The sequence below is a fragment of the Mycteria americana genome, chromosome Z (genome assembly GCF_035582795.1).
Source record: "Mycteria americana isolate JAX WOST 10 ecotype Jacksonville Zoo and Gardens chromosome Z, USCA_MyAme_1.0, whole genome shotgun sequence".
NCBI classification, from domain to species: Eukaryota; Metazoa; Chordata; class Aves; order Ciconiiformes; family Ciconiidae; genus Mycteria; species Mycteria americana.
In genome coordinates, this window is record NC_134396.1 from 29,982,106 (window position 1) to 30,001,960 (window position 19,855).

A 19,855-nucleotide genomic window follows, 5' to 3' on the forward strand; every position below is an offset into this window, starting at 1 on the left:
ATATTATTTCATTATGACATTCAGAACTGTCTATGACCTGGGATTTCTAATGACCCATGCAACATAAGTTAGATGTATTTTATGTTGGTATTTCGTGCATTTGTTTCGTGCATTTGTTGCATTCGTGAAAGGCAACAGCCTTTCACAAGAGCGGTAGTCTCTCTGTATGCCCTTCGCTCACTTGCAGTAAGCCAACTGGATATGTGAAAGTTCGAAAGTGAGTTCATAGCTTCAGCTTAAAGCTATGAACTTTGAAACTGCTAAATGTTGGGTATGTCAGGGAGAAAAGAAGATCTGACATTGAGAACCAAAGCTGGGACCAAATGTTGCATGGTATTTACTAATAATATACCTATGCTGCTTTATTTAGTGCTTCATAACAAAGATCTCTGTCATAGACATCTGGAAACTGGAAGGACACACTGAACTAGTGCACTTTAATAGTATTTACCGTGTTTTTAAGCTTAGTCCAGACAGTTTTGTTCTGTTCAATGTGAATTCCTGAGGTTGCTGCGCTTTCATTCTTCCTTACCGCTGTGAGCTGCAAGATCATGTTGCCTTTGAGGGTTTGGATGGTAAACACTTGTCTTTTCAATGTATTTATTAAGCAACAATCTTCATTTAAATACTTTAACAAGAACTACATTTCCACTCAAGTTTTCTCCCTCCCATAAAGCTTTTCTCCCTGGCTGTTTGGTTTCTGCATGTACCCTGGGCAAGACTACTTTTGCATTCCTAAAGTGCTCCTTGTTATTCCTCATATTTTGATTGCTCCAACTTAATGTTCAGCAGCTGGTGGCCAGTTTCTCCCATTACTGTCTAATGTGTCGAATGCTGCTAGCACCAAAGTAAACTGCTTGTTTTCTTTATTGCTATCACATACTAATAATATTAATGATATTTCAGGGCACAACAGGCCAGCTCATAAACAAAGCCCCCACATTATGGCCATAAAGAAAGTTTACATCCAGACAAGGAAGCAGAAGAAGCTGCACTTCATTGTGGGTGGGTATGCCTACCTGCTGCCCAAAACCTCCGTTATTCTCCGATGCCCCACACGGAGGTTCCGGAAATCAATGATCACTTGGGAGAAGAATGACAAGAGGCTCGTCAGTTCAGCTCACATCACCATTGCACCCTATGGGTACATGAAAATTCATCGTTTGAAGCCTTCAGACACTGGGACATACACCTGCACAGCAGGGCCAGCCCGGGAGCATTTTGTAATTAAACTAATTGGAAGCAACAAGAAGATCATTGCTGGGCAGCCAACTGGTATTAGGGAGGAAGAGTCCATGAGAAAGGCCAGCTTAAATGAAGCCTTGCGAACACAGGAGAAACACATCAATGGGATTCTCTTCAATGGGAGCAAGGCTGAAAAGCGAGGGCATCTTGCTGATCCCAGCAGCTGGTATGACGATATCATCTCAAGGCTGCTACAGCACAGGGGCTGGCCAGGGGAAAATCTGGAGTCCTGGGAAGCCCAGGAGTCCACGGAGAGAAACGCGTCCTCAGAGGAGGACCAGAGCCGGGAGTATAACCTGCCATTTACTATGGTCACAGAGCAGAAACGTTTGGATGATATCATAAGGAACTTGTCTCAACAGCCTGAGGAGCTTAAAGATGTCTACACTGAGCAGCTTGTTGTGCAGCTGGCTCACGAGGTTTTCAAGAGCCACTTGGAGCACCAGGAATCTGTCCTCAAAGCATCAAGGCGAAGAGTAGATTCAGCCTCAGTGGAGTACCCTCTCCACAGGCATGTTTCTGGATTTACCAGCTCCCTGAGGACATCATCTGCTGAAGCATTTCTTCCCACCTCTGTAGACCTGGCAAATGGCTTGCGCAGACCTCATCAAAAGCCTGCCATCCTCCGAAAGATTTCAGCAGCACAACAGCTTTCTGCTTCAGAGGTTGTTACCCACCTGGGACAGACAGTGGTCCTAGCTAGTGGCACACTGAGCGTGCTGCTTCACTGTGAAGCGGTGGGAAACCCAAAGCCCACCATCACCTGGGCTAAGAATGGAGAGGAGGTGAAATACAATGATAGGTAAAATGTACTATTTAACTTTTAAGAATATAATTGATATTTTGACTCTTCAGTTTCCATGTTTTACTGCCTGTCTGTCCCATGGACAAAACCATATTTTGCTGTAGTCTGATTTCATAGCAGAAAGAAGGGCTAACATATGTGAAGTGGTAAACAGGGCACTGTAACTCTTCAGCAAGGTCTGGATGCTGGGTCAGTCTGGTGTGGCAAACAGGGACTTTACTTCTGTTTCAGTAAGTAAAAAGAAGAGTTTGTAAAGTACTGAAGTAGATAAGTGCCTAATGCAGTCAACAGAACACTCCATGTCTGGAGGCTGGGAGCCTTAGTGTATTTTCCCATCTGAAGGTGGAGGTTTCTGCTATGAAGACTGGTTTTGAGATACAAAGATTGATTATTGATTATTACTATTATCCTCTGATGGAGATATGAATTGCATTTCTCACAATGCTCCAGCAGGGTCTGCCAGACATGGTTCCGGTAGCAGAACCACAGAATCACAGAATTGTATAGGTTGGAAAAGACCTTTAAGATCATCGAGTCCAACCGTAAACCTAACACTGCCAAGACCACCACTAAACCATGTCCCTAAGCACCTCATCCAAACGTCTTTTAAATACCTCCAGGGATGGTGACTCAACCACTTCCCTGGGCAGCCTCTTCCAATGCTGGACAACCCTTTCAGTGAAGTAAAATTTCCTAATATCCAGTCTAAACCTCCCCTGGCGCAACTTGAGGCCATTTCCTCTCGTCCTGTCACTTGTTACCTGGGAAAACAGACTGACCCCCACCTCACTACAGCCTCCTTTCAGGTAGTTGTAGAGAGCGATAAGGTCTCCCCTCAGCCTCCTTTTCTCCAGGCTAAGCAACCCTAGCTCCCTCAGCCGCTCCTCATTAGACTTGTGCTCCAGACCCTTCACCAGCTTCGTTGCCCTTCTCTGGACATGCTCCAGCCCCTCAATGTCTCTCTTGTAGTGAGGGGCCCAAAACTGAACACAGTATTTGAGGTGCGGCCTCACCAGTGCCGAGTACAGGGGCACGATCACTTCCCTGGTCCTGCTGGCCACGCTATTTTTGCTGCAAGCCAGGGTGCCAAACCAGGATGCCATTGGCTTTCTTGGCCACCTGGGCACACTGCTGGCTCATATTCAGCTGGCTGTCAACCAACACTCCCAGGTCCTTCTCTGCCAGGCAGCTTTCCAGCCACTCTTCCCCAAGCCTGTAGCGTTGCATGGGGTTGTTGTGACCCAAGTGCAGGACCCGGCACTTGGCCTTGTTGAACCTCATACAATTGGTCTCAGCCCATTGATCCAGCCTGTCCAGATCCCTCTGCAGAGCCTGCCTACCATCAAGCAGATCAACACTCCCGCACAACTTGGTGTCATCTGCAAACTTACTGAGGGTGCACTCAATCACCTCAGCCAGATCATTGATAAAGATATTAAACAGGACTGGCCCCAACACAGAGCCCTGGGGAACACCACTTGTGACCAGCCACCAACTGGAGTAAACTCCATTCACCACCACTCTTCGGGCCCGGCCATCCAACCAGTTCTTTACCAAGCGAAAAGTACACCCATCCAAGCCATGAGCAGCCAGTTTCTCCAGGAGAATGCTGTGGGAAACCGTGTCAAAGGCTTTACTGAAGTCTAGATAGACAACATCCACAGCCTTCCCCTCATCCATTAGGCAGGTCACCTTGTCATAGAAGGAGATCAGGTTGGTCAAGCAGGACCTGCCTTTCCTAAACCCATGCTGGCTGGGCTTGATCCCTTGGTTATCCTCTACGTGCTGTGTGATGGCACTCAAGATGATCTGCTCCATCAGCTTCCCAGGTACCGAGGTCAGGCTGACAGGCCTGTAGTTCCCCAGGTCCTCCTTCTGGCCCTTCTTGTAGGTGGGTGTCACATTTGCTAACCTCCAGTCAGCAGGGACCTCCCCAGTTAGCCAGGACTACTGGTAAATGATGGAAAGGGGCTTGGTAAGCACTTCTGCCAATTCCTTCAGTACTCTTGGGTGGATCTCATCAGGCCTCATAGACTTGTGAGTGTCCAAGTGGTGCAGCAGGTCACTAACCATTTCCCCCTGGATTATGGGGGCTCCATTCTGGTCCCCGTCCCTATCTTCCGACGTGGGGGGCTGGGTACCCAGAGAACAATTGGCCCTGCTATTAAAGACTGAGGCAAAGAAGGCATTAAGTACCTCAGCCTTTTCCTCATCCTTGGTCACTATGTTCCCTCCCCCGTCTACTAGAGGCCGGAGATTCTCCTTAGCTCTCCTTTTGCTGCTAATGTATTTGAAGAAGTATTTTTAATTGTCATTTACGGCAGTAGCCAGATTGAGTTCTAGCTCAGCTTTGGCCCTTCTAATTTTCTCCCTGCACAACCTCGCTACACCTTTGTAGTCCTCCCGACTTGCCTGCCCCTTCCTCCAAAGGTTGTAGACTCTCCTCTTTTTCCTGAGTTCTAGCCAGAGTGCTCTAGTCAGCCAGGCCGGTCTTCTTCCCCGCCGGCTCGTCTTTTGGCACCTGGGGCAGCCTGCTCTTGTGCTTTTAGGACTTCCTCCTTAAAGAATGTCCAGCCTTCCTGGACCCCTTTGCCCTTTAGGGCTGCGTCCCAGGGGACTCTGTCAACCAGTTTCCTAAACAGGCCAAAGTCTGCCTTCTGGAAGTCTAAGGTGGCAGTTCTGCTGACCCCCCTTGCTGCTTCTCCACGTATCAAAAACTCTATCATTTCATGATCACTCTGCCCAAGACGGCCTCCAACCATCACATCGCTCACAAGTCCTTCTCTGTTCGTGAACAAGAGGTCCAGCGGGGCACCTTCCCTAGTTGGCTCACTCACCAGCTGTGTCAGGAAGTTATCTGCCACACACTCCAGGAACGTCCTAGACTGTTTTCTCTCTGCTGAACTGTATTTCCAGCAGACATCTGGTAGGTTGAAGTCCCCCAGAAGAACAAGGGCTAGCGATCGTGAGGCTTCTCCCAGCTGCTTATAGAATATAGAAGATGGAGGAAGTGAGGCTTCTGCCTTCCACACATGTATCTGTGTGTAAAACTGCTCCAGTATAAAGCTCAGGGGATATTACAATCACCATTCCCTGTGTATGTTCCAGTGGAGGCTGGAAACTGTGGAACCATACTTCATGGCTATTTGCAACTATGCTATCATCTCAACACACTGATCTCTAAGCATTAGTCTTCTGATGTGAGTTGGTGCATCCTCATCTGTTCAAACTCCAGTGTGCTGGCCCCACATGTAGCCTGAGAACTTGAGTAATAAAATGCTTTTATCAGTGTACCACAGAAAGGATGCTGTTTTTCCTTCAGGTAGCCTTTACCTACCTATCACTCCATATTATTCATTTGTGTCCAAGAGCACACAAAAAGAGATTATTTTCAATGCTAGTTATACATTAACTGTGTTGATAACATACATTTTGCTGATGTGTTTACTTGAGATTTTATGTTTTGGTTCTATTCTGTGAGAAAGCGGTATGTAAGGATAGGCTGAGAGTGTAAGAGGCAGTTATATTAACCAACATGGTACAACAAAGCAGTCCAGGGATCTGCTAGCAGCTTTTTCTGAACAAGATACTGACCTCAGTTAAGACGTCTGTATTTAGGCCTAAGGTCAGCTTGGGAAATGGGAAAAGGTGGAGTCAAGGCAAAAATTAATTTCCAGTGTGGTGCCTGTGGATCATCCAGTAAAGTCTTGATTTAGGTACAATTGCTACTTCTGCATAGTTATACAATTAGTTTATTAGCTCCTGTCTCACTTTGGCAACTGAATCACTCCAAAATTGTCATTTTCTCTAATGTACTGAATTTCCTGGTTGTTGTTTCTCTCTCTGTGCCTGAAGGCTAGTAAGTACATTAGGTTTCACACAAAAAATGGTAACTTTCAGCAGGGGGAGGAGACATTAAGAGCAAGAATGTATCTCTTATGGAAATCACATGCAGTCTTAATCAAGACTTGGGCCCATAGTATCCCTTTATTTGGCTATATTCCTGTGAAAATATCTTCATGGCCCCCCAAAAGTTTCATATATAGATTTTCATTGCCCGTGGTTACATCCTGTTGGAATTGTGCCATTAAGGGTTTTTTTTTTTCTCTACTTGAAATGACTGTGATTTCTGTGGTATGCTTGAAAGGGAATGGAGGTTACATAAAGTCCACGTGTGGTTAATGCTGGACACTACACTCATGAGAAAATTACAAGTTTATTTCACACCATATAAGCAGTCATGGTGTAGCAACAGGCAGATTCATTTAGCTGACAAGAAAATAGTCTTACGATTTCTGAAATTTTAGTTTGGATTCTTTTTTTAAGTTTACAATGCCTTTCAGCCTTTTATTTTCCCCATTCAGTTTGGCTGAAATAGCATTAAATGCTGTGTTGTATTTCTGAGTTTTCAGGCAACATGTGTGCTCAAAATTTCTATCAGAAAGACTCAGGGAAGTACAGTTTATTTGCCAGTTAGTAGCGTCATTCATTGACAACTCTTCTTTAAAGGTTGAGGCAGTTTCCACTTTATGAACTTCCTTCTGTACTCATCACTTATGGTTCCTCCAGGTTGGTGGGTGGGGGAGGAAATGAGCAGTGCTCTGGGCTTCAGAGATACTCAGCATCTGTAACTTTGGAGCTAATGGAAGCTTAGAAATCATGGTGCATATAAAAATTGGGTTGTGGATGTTTTGCTGGGTTCTTAAACAGCAGTATTCTGGTTTTGGCTCAGAATGCTCTTGCTGGCTGCCAGTCAGCTGTGTAAATTAAAGCTGCAGTTTAAGCAGTCTCACAGTGTACTGCTGTAAACTACAAGTCCATCTGCATACAGTGGTGTTTGGTAGGTTTGAGCTGTCTTTCAGCTCTGCAGCTTGTCTTCTTCATATTTTGCCAGCCACTGAATGGAGGAGAGAAACCAGTTTTCCGCTCACCTCTGTCTTAATGGGAATAAGAAAATTAATATAGATGGGCCTTCCTGTACCAGTATCAAAGAGACACACTTCTGGTGAGGAAGGTCAGACAGTTGTGCTGAAGTCCCTCAGCTCATTCCCTACTGAGTATACTGAGATTCTGGTTTGTGTCTGGTTTGTATTGTGATTTTTAGAGTGTAGGCTGCTGGTTTTAGGTTGGGTGATAGCTATCTGTATTGTGTATTACCACATACTGAGATAAAGGCACTCACTTTCATGCACTGTGGCCGTGGACTTTGTCTGGACCAGTGATGTAGCAACGAATGGCTCTATTCCCATTGCCTCCTTCCATGAGCTGTGCCAACCACCTAAACGTATTTGACTCCTACTACATAGCTCCACTTGCAAAAGTTACTTTTTCTAGCTTTAGTCTAGGTACTGTCACAAAAAGATATTACACAGGCCCCAAAAAAGTGTTGGTTTTCAGTTACTCAATAGAATGAAAACATACGATACAAAAAGCTGCAGCAGTTGAAAATATCTGTGTGGTTCCAGTAAAAGATCCTTGACTTGAGTCTGCATATTCAGCCTGAGTGCATATTTAACATGAACGTCCATACTCTCTCCTAAGGTTAAAGTGTCAGGTTAACACCAGCATGGGTTCTGAGTACAGTTTCAGAGCCTGCTAGCATCTATACCAACATCTGGAGACTTCTGTAAATGCTGGACAATGTTTTATTTCAAAGAAAATTCAGATTAACTTCCTTAGGAATCAATTTTAAAAGTGAAAAATCTTTGAGGGATTTATGCATTGTTTAGTAAGCCTTCCAAGTATGCTGTAATTTCCATCACTGGGAACCCGTTGGTACTTGATAATTCAACTTTTCTAAAACAGAAATGTATTTTATAAATGGACATGAAGTAGAATGTAAAGAGTACATGATAGAGAGTTAGGTGTTTGCGAGGTGCTGTCTGAATTAGTCACTGATATAGGTCCTGTAAAATAAATTTTTGTCTTAGAGACAATGCAGTGTGGAGCAACTGACATTAAGCTATATTATTTTAAGTCCATAAACAAGATTCTGAAGACATGTTGCTGACAGAAATAATTGCTACAGCTGGTATTTTTTTCACCACTGACAAGCAACTCAATACCTAACAAAAATAGCAATCTATGAGCAAATAGGGAATACAGCCAAAATCATTCTATACAAAGAGGGATAATAAAAGGTCTGCTTTCAAGAAAAGCAGCTATGCCAAATTGTGACACACAAATAACAGAAAGAATTATTGAAAATAAGAGGACATTAGCTTTGTTTCCAGAGAAGGACATTAAAAGTTGGGTTGAAAAAATAGGAAGACGTAGCTGGGTTGGAGTTTATTTTTTTAAAGGCACCTACCTGGCCTATTTCTGTTTCTGAAAATATTTGTGCTATCTTGAGGTGACTTATACTGACAAAGAGAGATTTACATGAACAGAGTTGATTAACAACAAACAAATATGATCCCTTGTGTTTTACAAGGTGCAGTATTAAGCAAGCTCTTTCTTCAACCTGAAGGTGATAGAAACATTTGTAAAAACTTTTTTTTACGAGGTTGTACGCGTTAGTTTGATGTAGGACTGACTGATCAGCCTACATACTATATTTGCACACGTGCAGGCAGAACACACACAACTTTTAACTGTGATATGCTAATATAATTTGGGACAAATTCTGAAGCTGTAATGAATTACATGTAGAGATTGAACCAGTCAGTGTTAAACTAAAAAATTTACACATGAGATACTGATGCATGCTAACACTAGTTTTGTAAGTAAAGAAATTTGTTCGTTGCTGGCAGTGTTAGCAGTGGCTAACTAAAAATCTACCCTGTTTATGACTAAGTAGTAAGAAAGAACAGACCCTTGAATGCAGAAGTGTGGAGGGAATTCTTTCAATCATTGGGGGTTTTTGCTGTGCAAAGATACAATTTAAAAATGATTAATGTTTGTTTTGCAAATGGGCATTTTTCTAAGCACTTGCAAAACTTGGTTGACAAAAGGCAGCTCTTTCCTTTTATTATTAATAATAATTATTATTATTCAAAAAAGGGTCAAAAAGAATTTTAACTCTGGATTTTTTCCTGTAATAGATTTTGATGGGTGGCCCCAATCTGGTTTGTTTTAGAGATCTACCACCCACAGTGCTGCGCAAGATCAAGTATCTGCTGCTTTTTGGTCCATGAGACAATAGTTTTCATTGGGGGGTTGGGAGTGGAAAGAAACTCATCATCTCCAGGATCTGCAAGCAGACTTTTATTGCATGTGTTTTACAGGCACATCTCTCCCCCACTTTCACCCTTGTCACTGTCAATCACAGACTCAACTAAGAGCTTACATACAACAGCTGCTGAAAGTTGCTGATGGCAAAAGTAATTTATCATTAGGTTTTATCAACAGTTTCAGCCAAAAAATTAAGAGAAAGGAACAATAATCATGAAATATACTGTGCTGAAAATAAGGGAACATAAGCATTGCCAAGAGCCCATGGACTGAATTCTTGCTTAAACAGGTATACGTCAGAACCTGATGGAGTTATGCCACTGCAAAACCAGACTGTGAAAAAAGCAGTTCATAAAAGCTCTAAGGCCATATTCATCCCATTTAACCATGGGCAGTACACTGAAATCACGGTAGGCTCCTCTTACTGGCAGAGGAAAGAAGCAGTTGGTTCAGCCCAAGGAAGAGCTGAGTATTCCCCTCTGTCTTCACTGACTATTAGGGGAGCAACAAAACGGCTGAGTTTGTAAAAACTGCCCAGCAATCAAAGAATTTGGAGCCTATTTCAGGCTTTGCCACTGAGCCTGTGGTTCACTTCATTTCTTTCTGCCTAACTTCAGCAAGATTCATGATTTTTCCCTTGCAATAATTTGGCTTTTTCTTTACTATTGCTACTCCTGCTTTGCAGAACTGGGAGGCAGGGAGGCTGGGCAGCTCATTCACCATCATACAGGAAGTGACACAGCAGAGGAGGAGGTTTCACAAACCATGGGCAGATATCCTAAGTACTCAGCAATCTTCCTCTAATACATATATCAGCAGTAGAAGAACTGGGAATGAGACTAAAATTTAATTTAAGTAATCACAGCTCACAGTCTCAATGTAAGACTTTAAATTTCGTAATAGATTTTTAAATATAACCTAAAGGCGTGAACTGGAAAAAAATTACCTAAACCTGAAAAAATCCCAGTAAATGTATTCATGCTCACATAAACTAAGAGACTATCATATCTTTCTTTCTGCTTTACCCCAGGATGCTACTTCAGCCTGATGACTCCTTGCAGATTCTAGCGCCCGTGGAAGCTGATGTGGGTTTCTATGCCTGCAATGCGTCCAATGCCCTGGGATCTGACTCTGTGTCCATTGCTGTCACTCTAGCAGGTAACAGTTCACTTTCTGTGATTGCAGGATGGTCCCCGCCACTTGTGTGATTCTGGACAGAAATCGTTTGTGGGGGAACAGGTGGCTGTGGATGCTGGGTGGGCAAGGTGGATCAACAGAGATACACTGGTGAAAACACAGGGTGTGAACTCTGGAAAAACCTGGGGCATAGTCCAACTCTCACAGACAGTTCATGGGATTTGTGGATTTCTGCAAGAGATCAATGCAGCTGATCAATGCAGAACAGTCAGTGCTGCATTGATTAGCTGATCAATGCAGTGTGATAATCATCTCAATGTGCTCTCTGTGCTCTCTGATGTGCTCTCAAGACAGTGGTCATCCTGATTATTCACAGCCTGTATTGGGCAGTGCAGTCCAAGCCTCCTAATTCCTATGCTTCATTTTAAACCTATCGCTGGTCTCTTCAAGTCTAACAGACTGATCGAAGGACTTATTCAGATGTACGTTAGGCAAGCCTGAAAAATACCAGAGCTAAAGAGCTAGCCCCTTGCGGGATCAAGCCCTGTATCATATTTGATCCATTGTGGCACAAGCATGGCTGACACTGTTTCAATTGCTGGCAAATAGAGGTTCACAAAAAAAATTAACTTCTGTTTATATTTCTCTAGTAACGGTTGAGTTCTAAAGCAGACTAAATATCCTTTGTTAGCTTAGATTTCAGTTCTAAAGAAAACTCACCCAAATAAAAGCCAGGGGAAATGGGAGGTAGTGCCTGAATCCAGCTTCTTCAAGGTTCATTGGTAGGCAACGTCAGCAGGCTCAGAACCACGTCAGGACTAGTAGAAGGACAGAGCAGCAAATGTGAATGAGGACCTGTTGAGTAAGATGAAGAGACAGAAGAGACAGCTAAGGACTGTGATGAGGCAGAGAGGTCTTAGAGAATGAGGATCCTATTTATCACAAAGGCAAAAAGAAACACATTAGGAATGTTAGAAAGCTTATTGATTTTTCAGACCTCTCCATTTCACTGTTCCAGAGTGTGGAAGCATCTGGAGGCCTCCAGTGTGTGGGCAGTGACCATCAGCTGCCAGTGTATCCATGTATGATTAGAGGAAGGAATAGCTGTTAATGAGAATGAGGTTTTTACACCAAACACAGAGAAATTTCAGATAAAGAAAATCTAAGCAATGGCCAGCAGTGAAGCTCTGATGATCCATAAACCAACTGGAAAGAGACCTTGTATGTCCCTTAGAAGGAGAACTGCTGAATACCCCAGGGTGGACAAGGAAGATCTGCATCAGAGCTACATAGGCAAAAACAAAGAGACTGATCCTTTTTACACTACTGCAGATCAGGAATATCTTTGCTGAATCCCAGGCAGCAGGGCAGTGGTGTTGCACCAGTAGGAAGCTGAACATGAGGTTAAAAAATCATCAGTCAAAACTGCTATTCTGTCCATATTGCTCCAGTGAGTTTAAAAGTCATAGTCTTTGTACAATGTAATTTGTGGAGACAATTTTGTATGAAGCTATAGAAAAATAGACTGAGCATTAGGTATACATGTGGCACAGGAAAGCTATTAACTTTTTTATTATAATTAATTATCAAGGCTGTAGTTTAACCTTTTTAGATTAATTAACATTCATGCATCCCAGACTCAAGCTGAACTCTGCTTAGGAACTGGTATACATTTCCATCTCACATCCAAGGCAAAGAGCTGAACATCTTATATAATGAGGCCATAAATATCAAAATGAGATACTGAGCAGTTTTTGGAACAAAGCAACAACCTTTTTGGCATAATGGAAGTACTTTCTCCAAAAAAACTGGAAAGCTGAGACGATCTTTAGAGGGATCAGTAGTCGGGCTGAAAGCTTATTTCATTGAAGAATTTTCTGATTAGTTTAACACGTGCATGGAAAAAAAGACAGTGGAATATGTTTCCATTTTTCTCAATGGTTTGCTACTCGTTTATGGGTTGAACAGCTAATAGATTTTTAATCTTTTGATGAGATTGTGGAAACCAATCAGGAAAATAAAAGGATGACGGATAGCTGAAGAATTTTTCTTTCTTTTCTTTAGGCTTTGCCACAAAGCATCAAAACTTTTAGAGATATTTCAACAATAAAATGTAATATTTTACTTTGCTATTCTGAGGCACTAAAAGCACCAAAAGAAAAATTAAAAAACAAAACAAAAAACAAAACCCAAACTGATATGACAGGAATTCCAGATCAAGGGCATCTTTTAAAAGCCCTGGAAATATAGCTATAGGGAGCAATTTATAGTTAGGGCTCAATTAAATTTTCAGGACTCTCCATGAGCTCAGTGAAACCAAATTCTTTTTCTCACCTCCATCTTTTCTTCCTTGGTCACCTCCAGATTAACACACAAATGAAGCCAGTGGTAGACATCAGCCTAAAACTACAGCTTCTGAAGGCAAATGATGATATCTGAACCTGTTTTGTATCTGTCCATCTATTTAAAGGGGGGAAAAAAAAGTGTTTATAGATTTTTTTCATAAAGATGAGTTTGAAAATACAACACTGAGTCAAAAACACCCAAGTCCCATACTATTTAAAGTGATGTTGTCATGTTCTGTCCCTCCTCCCAACATCCTGCCTGCAGACAATTTTGGCTGGGACAAGGGGCTGCCTTAACCCAGCTGTCAGCTCTGCTGCTTCACTCCCTTCTCTCAGAGCTAAGCCCAAGTATCTCTGAACTGTTTTGTGTCACATAGGCATGCCTTTACAGTGCCCCTACAAAAGGAGTTGCAGAAGGCTCATCAAGCCCCCAGTGGTGGATAACTCCATAGCTAATCCCACATAGACAGGCACAATAGCAAGGGAAGACCTTGACCCACTTGCTCGCTGTAACCGATGTTGGAAGCACACTGAAAACAATTTGAAAATTTGTTGCAGGCAAAGCAGGTACCTTTGTTAGAGATAAACAATGTTAATGCATAACACTGTTCCTACAGGCTTTAGATAAAACAAAACAGGTTATCTGACAGAAAGGGGCTTGTTTATGTCTCTCATGTTCTTACACTAGCCATTATGAGAAAACTTTCTGGTTATGGTCTGGTCTTCCCAATCCCAGTGTTTCCACTGTAGGTTAAAGAAAATATGATCAAGGTGTAGAAACAGCTTGCATGTTGTTCTAAACTTCTTGCACTATTACTGTGCCTGTAGCCATCACTCAGGCTTCTTTTTCCTGTTTGCCCTTTGGCAAAGGGTAGTATTTTGGTTGCAGTACCAGGCAAACATCTTGCTGCAGCTCCAATTGTACTGGTGTTTATTGATTCAGCTGGTTCTCATGTGTGACCATATGGCTTTAATGCTATCCTGCCTCTGCTCTAAGTATGCTTTTTCTTTTTCCAAGACAGCATTTCCCATGGGATTTGGTGACACTGTAATATTATAAAGAACAGGTGGCCTCATACTCCAGCATTTTCCCTTATCCACCTGTCCTGCGTAGGTACCTTCACACAGAGTGTCCCAGGATATCTGTCCTATGCAGTGTGCTTGGTTTGATAAACTGTGGTGCTTCTTTTATACAGGAAAGCCATTGATAAAGGCATCAAGAGCTACTGTGATCAACACTGAATCGCCTGCTGTCACTGTTGATATTGGAAGCACAGTGAAAACAGTCCAGAGAGCAAATGTTACCATTAGCTGCCAGGTCGCAGGTGAGAAATTACTTGGTCTCCCATGCAGGCGCCTTCAGCTATAAATTTCTGTGGGGTTCTTTGCTAAATTGGTGTCTCCAGGTGCAGCTGGGTGAAACTGCAAGGTCTTCCTAGGACTCGGGCAAACTTCATTGCTTCCATTAATTCTTAGCATAGAAATTGTCCTCCTTTTATCAATACCAACAAGAAAAGTGGAGTGGCTTAAGAAAATTGGTCTGGAATAATACGACAGGCACCTTTGTTAGAGATACACGGTGTGATGTGGATACAACAAAACTGATACACATTCCTACCTTTGGGGATGTTTGGTAAGAATATACAAGCATGGACTGACTCATTTCCTCATTGACGGGGTTTTCGAAGTCCACTCTCATTAGTTCCTTCTTTTCCTGCCAAACTCTGTTTTTTCAAATTAAGGGCATGTTAGCACACTCTTTTTCTTATTTTTCTTTTTTCACCTTGGTAGTGCAGGAATTCAGAGGAATTCTGCTGGAACAGGGTTCTCCCTGAAACTGTTTTCCAGCCAGAGACTGAATGTCCCTCAGTCTTACAATAGCTGTTTGCCTCTTTCCAATGGTGACCAAAAATGATTGACCTTATCTGCGTGTTGCAGTCCTACGGCTGTTGGTGGGAATGGTGTTGGTATGGGGAGGAGGGGTGGGGGAAGAGAGCGAGCTGGGAAATCTCTAAAGACCCAGAGCCAGGCCTTTGATTCATTACACTTTCATGCATAGTGTGAGGGGGGAACAGGAGGGGAAGGGAGCAGCTTATAAAACACAAAGTGAGCCATGCTGAGTGTTACACAAATATCTGCAGTGGAGGCTTGTATGAAGTCCCTTAGACCCTTGCTTTAGCTTCTCGTGCCTAACAGCTACATCAGATGACTCTAAATAAGCATCTGCACTGCAAATATACAAATGTCCTGCTTTTTTTATGCTTCCTGCTCACTTTAAGGACTTAGTGGTTGTCCATTTTCCTTCTTCAAGTGCTGCCAACCACACCCCTATGCAAATTCTTCAGTAAAAAGGGTATTTGGTTCAAGTTTCACTATTTGTGCGTGCTTTGCTAAAGGACAGATGACCAATAGCTGCGCAAACGCTAGGCTGGGACCCCAATTTATTAATTACTCTCAGTGGGATTAATGAAAGAGAAATACAGTATCACTTTTCCTACTGGTTCATGAAGGAGTAAATTCAGTAATTCTGTTGGCCTCTCAACGTAGACACTAGATACTCCCTTGCAATCAGACTGATGTCCAGTGTCTTTCAAGGAAGAAGGAGATGAAAGGTGTACTCTTTTTCTCCAGGCCCCTGCATGGCCACCTGCACTGATAGTGTGTGAAAGAGACTAAGTATTATATGAGCCTAAATTATTTTGGATTTCTCTCTCTGGGTTCCCTCAGCTGCAGATGGGGAGGCCCCACAGATGTAGACAGTGATTGCTGGTTTAAGAAGTGCAGCCATTTCCCTTCAATATAAAGACATCATGAAAAGAACAGGACATGGCTGAACAAAAGTGCCAGAGTTCTTCTGGTATCAGAAAACTACAGGAGGGGAGCACAGCATGTCAGGGGCACAGATTCAGTGCCTTTTCTGAGAAGAAAATAATCTCTAGCAATTTTATGAAGCCTACCTACTATGACAATGTACGTCCACAATGGAAAATTTTAGCAGTGTCACAGAAGAATCACTGCCTTCTCTCCCAGAAGAAAGCTTTTTGCTATCTAGTAGCATTCCTGTTTTTTGGATTCTTCTGTGATACAGAAGAAATTTGCTTAAACCATAATTTTCTTCATTGGTGTTTATCTTCTGCTACTGCCTCCACAGAAAATGTCAACTATGTTTGACACCGGAGATTAATACTGTTGAAATTATGATAAAGTCATAAACCACAAGCTGCGATGTTACACAGGGAATAAGAGAGTGAGTAATGAGGGCAGAAATATTTTATAGGCACTAGAATCCTATTTTCATACAAACAGTGTTAATAATAGAACAGCAATTTAAAAAAGCTACATATGAGAAGACATCCAGGAACAGGGTGATTTCTATCAGCTGTCTCATGTATACCTCAAAAATACACCATCTCATAAAGCCTGTTAAAGAACATGACAATAAATGTAGTTTTCCTTCTAATGTAAGCACAAATTTTTTGTTTTAGCATCAGCGTTGTGATTATCCAACCTTTTAATATATTTTTGATCATTCTACTTAGAACAATCAATTCTAATGAGAAAAGTAACATGCACTATTGCTTCAGTCAGCAAACGTGTCGTATCCTAGTCAGTTCTTCAGAGTAGATGAACTTCACAGCTATGTAGTTTGCCAAAGTTCCCCAGAAGGCATTAACAATGAAATGGCCATCAGATCATAGTAAATTAATGTGCAATGGTTAATGCAATAACATCTGATAATAAAAAGAAATCAGAGTGTGAGAATGAAGTGAACATAATTAGAAAGCAAATTAACATATCCAGAAATTATGTGGAGACTTATCTAGATGAAAACACTCTTCACACAGCTTTGTAAAACTGTAGCCTTTTTCCTTCTATTACTTTCCCTCTAGTCATTTCAGGATGCCCTGAACCAGCACAGCAACTGAGTGCTCAGATCCAGATCAGAATTCTGTGCCTGCTAATCTCATCATTATAAGCTGTGTTGCTATCACTGAGCTGTATAGTCTGTAGTTTAGGACCATGCATGTATTGGATCTTGATGTCTTGGCTCATAAAAGGACATATCTTTACTGAGAGTCAGCAGGACAGCAGAAAATATTTATAAGAGAAATATTAACTATAAGGATCTGTTACGACATTTTCTAAAGTTGCTGTTGCTGTAAAGGGACAGAAATATACACTTGCTGCTGACAGGTGTTGATAAGCCTGGAGAATGTTTGTTAAAAACAGGAAATAAATGATAAGAGAACATTACCAGAGCCTCGGGAGTAATTTTATATTGCTCTTTAACTTCTTATGAAAGGCACAAGCACTGTCAAAATCTGTGTTCTGAGCTGAAATCTATAGATAGCAGCTGTAAGACAAGGGAAAACAAAATCATCCTGGATGCATTAAAGTTTAATTGGCCCCTGATATGAGTTATGTCAGGATGAAACTCTATTTTGGTTATACCATAAAGGTGGTGGTGTGGTTTTGTTCAAGCTTGAAAATCAGCCTTATTTCACTTGACGTAACTTTGCCACTTTGTCTATAGAGGTGAAAGAACATTTTTTAAACATAGTTAGGTGATTGTGGTCAATCCCGCACTTCTCCAAAACTAATCCTAAGGGAACTCCCACCCAAAAGTCACTCAGGAGTCTTGCAGATGCCTGTGACTGCCAAGTGGAGGATTTTCTCCAATCTTCAGAAAGCCAGCAACATTTCTGGTGTGGGCAATTTGATTGCTGTGGGCAATTTCACTTCCAAATGGGATGTGGGAGCAGTTTGGATCACATCAGTATCCCTAGGAAGCTTTCTGTTGACTTCAGCAGTTAAATTGTGCAGATATTCATTCGGATACCAGAAGCCTCAATTGATCTGGCCCAAGCTGTTATTGAAAATACAGTTGGACATGAAAGGAAGAACCAATTTTAAAAAATCTCATTCTTAAGGCATTTCTCCATGGTATTCTTCAGGCCATAAGACTTCTAACAGAGGCACCTGCCTGCAAAATGTCATGTACGATTAGACACTGTTGAGTCAGAACAGGTTTGGAAGAGTGACTTAAAATATATTACCATCCCACCCTGTATATCCTTCTCTCTCTCATGTTTCAGCTTGCAGCTTTTTCAACTCTCCTAAACTTTCCTCTGTGTTTCATCTATATGCTGGAGGTTATATTTTTCTAGTTCTTACCTTGCTTTATGACTCATATTTGTTCATCAGCTATACGAGATTCTGACATGCAAGTCACTATTTCAAGTGGCATTGGAATATTGTGGCATTGGAAACAAGTCACCACTGCTAGATCCTTGTATTGCTATGCTTCCTTTCCCCAAAAGCTCCTGGTTTAGCAAAATTATCTTGATTGACATCCACAGTTCTGCTTGCTACATATCACAGGTAGCCTTTTTGTGCTGGATATATGCACAGTAATGGAGGGGAAAGCTGAAGAAGGATAGATTTGGGTAACTGTTCACCACCTGAAGTCTTGCCTGCCCAGCAGAGTGAGTTTTGTTTCCAGCTGGCACCTCTCAGACTTTCAGCCTCTGTGATTGTTTCTGCAAGGCAAACACACTCAGCCCTGTGTCCTCTGTCATTCACCATTACACAACAAAACTGATTGAAATGCTCTTGCTACCCCTTGCGGCAATGCTGCGCAATGATGTGTTTGCTCATCCCTGTGCTGGCTGCCTCCTATTCCTGTCTTGAGGCTTATATGTGTCAGTAAAGGTGGAAGCACAAAGGAAAATGAAGCTGCTGCTTACTGATGAATACTGCTTATCCTCCCTAAACCAAACTGTAGGAACAGCTATACAGGTTACTTTCAAATAATCTCCTGTTAGTGTGGAAACTTCACATTAAAGACAGAGGAAGAACACACTTTGTGGAGTAGCGGTCAGAAGGTTTTTGTGGAGCTGCTGGACATTTTGTAGGTACACTGCACCTTTCCTAAACTCAACAGTAATACCTCAACAGTAAAGGGTCTTACATTTAACCCCTTGCTACTTCTTCTGCTAGTGAAGTGCATACAAGTGTATACTATCTGAGCAGTTGTCTGCAAGAAGCAAATTAGTTTTGTTTGTCTCTCTGTATTTATTTATTTTATTTGAGTCCCTGCTCTTGAGGACTGTGGTCATATGAAATCCTCATTGTCCCTTTCCCTTCTTCTTTACCCTTCTCACCACTCCTCATCCCTTCCTCTTCTCCTGCTATTTGCACTTATCTTCCTTTATTTTCAAGAAAAACTTGGAAGCTCTACCCAATTTTAGTGTTCAAAAAAAAGAAAGAGGATAAGCCCTGGTTGGAATTGGAGAAAGCTTTATCATTTTATAGTCTTGTGATTGTTTGTTTCTGAGGTACATTTCTTGATACTTCCATGCCTAAGTTCAGCCATAGCCATAGTGTGAAAACCTGTGCACTGTAAGTAGCTTAGACTGCAAGCGGGAATGGATCATCCCTTTACTAGGGGGGCATTGGGAGGACAAGTGCTGAGATGTGAGTGTGTTTCCATCTCAGGGACTGCAGAACTGGAAGACTCTCCATTTTCTCTCCTTTGCTCTCCAGAGCTCAACTCTCAAACTTCCTTTCCCCACAATGGAAGCACAATAAACACACAGGCTTGAATAAATTCAAGGGTTGGGGTTGTTTGCTATCCAGCGATTGTCTGCTATCCAGTGGTTGTCTGAACTCCCCTGAGGACTCTGCCTGGATGCTCTGGAAAAAATCAGAGTGAGGTTTTAAGTGGTGGTCAGCCCACCCATGCCACATAGGTCAAAGAGTAGCAGCCAGATGGAGAGCTGTGTACTGGTCCTATCCCAGCGGGGGGGTCAGAAACAGGCCAACAGCCCATCCTTTTTAAAAAAGCTGAGTTGTAGCAACACAAACAAGGGTAAGCCTTTGGAAAACAGCATCACAAACAGGAATGATTAGTTCTCTGGGTATGCCATGGAGGGTCCAGATTAGCATATGCTATTTACCCTCAGACAAAGGTGAGAAAAACCCTGCAGTCTTTTACAGCCTGCTTCCCGCTACTTTCTGAAAGTGGACGAGACCCTCTGCCCTTACAGGACTTCAGCTTTCCTTCCTGGCTGCCAAGCTCAGACTTACTCATTCCAGATGTCTTGGCAAAGTCATCAGGTGACTCTGGGAGAGGTGGAAAAAAGCCACA

The 19,855-nt window shown here is 42.3% G+C and overlaps 1 protein-coding gene across 1 annotated transcript in view; it reads left to right on the forward strand.

Moving 5' to 3' along the window:
• The window catches only part of ADAMTSL1 (ADAMTS like 1), a 470,548-nt gene that overhangs the window by 420,137 nt on the left and 30,556 nt on the right, over window positions 1–19,855 (forward strand). Inside the window, 3 exon segments of the mRNA XM_075488620.1 lie at window positions 907–2,047; window positions 10,254–10,381; window positions 13,902–14,030. Of these exon segments, the coding sequence (XP_075344735.1) occupies window positions 907–2,047; window positions 10,254–10,381; window positions 13,902–14,030 (1,398 nt within the window).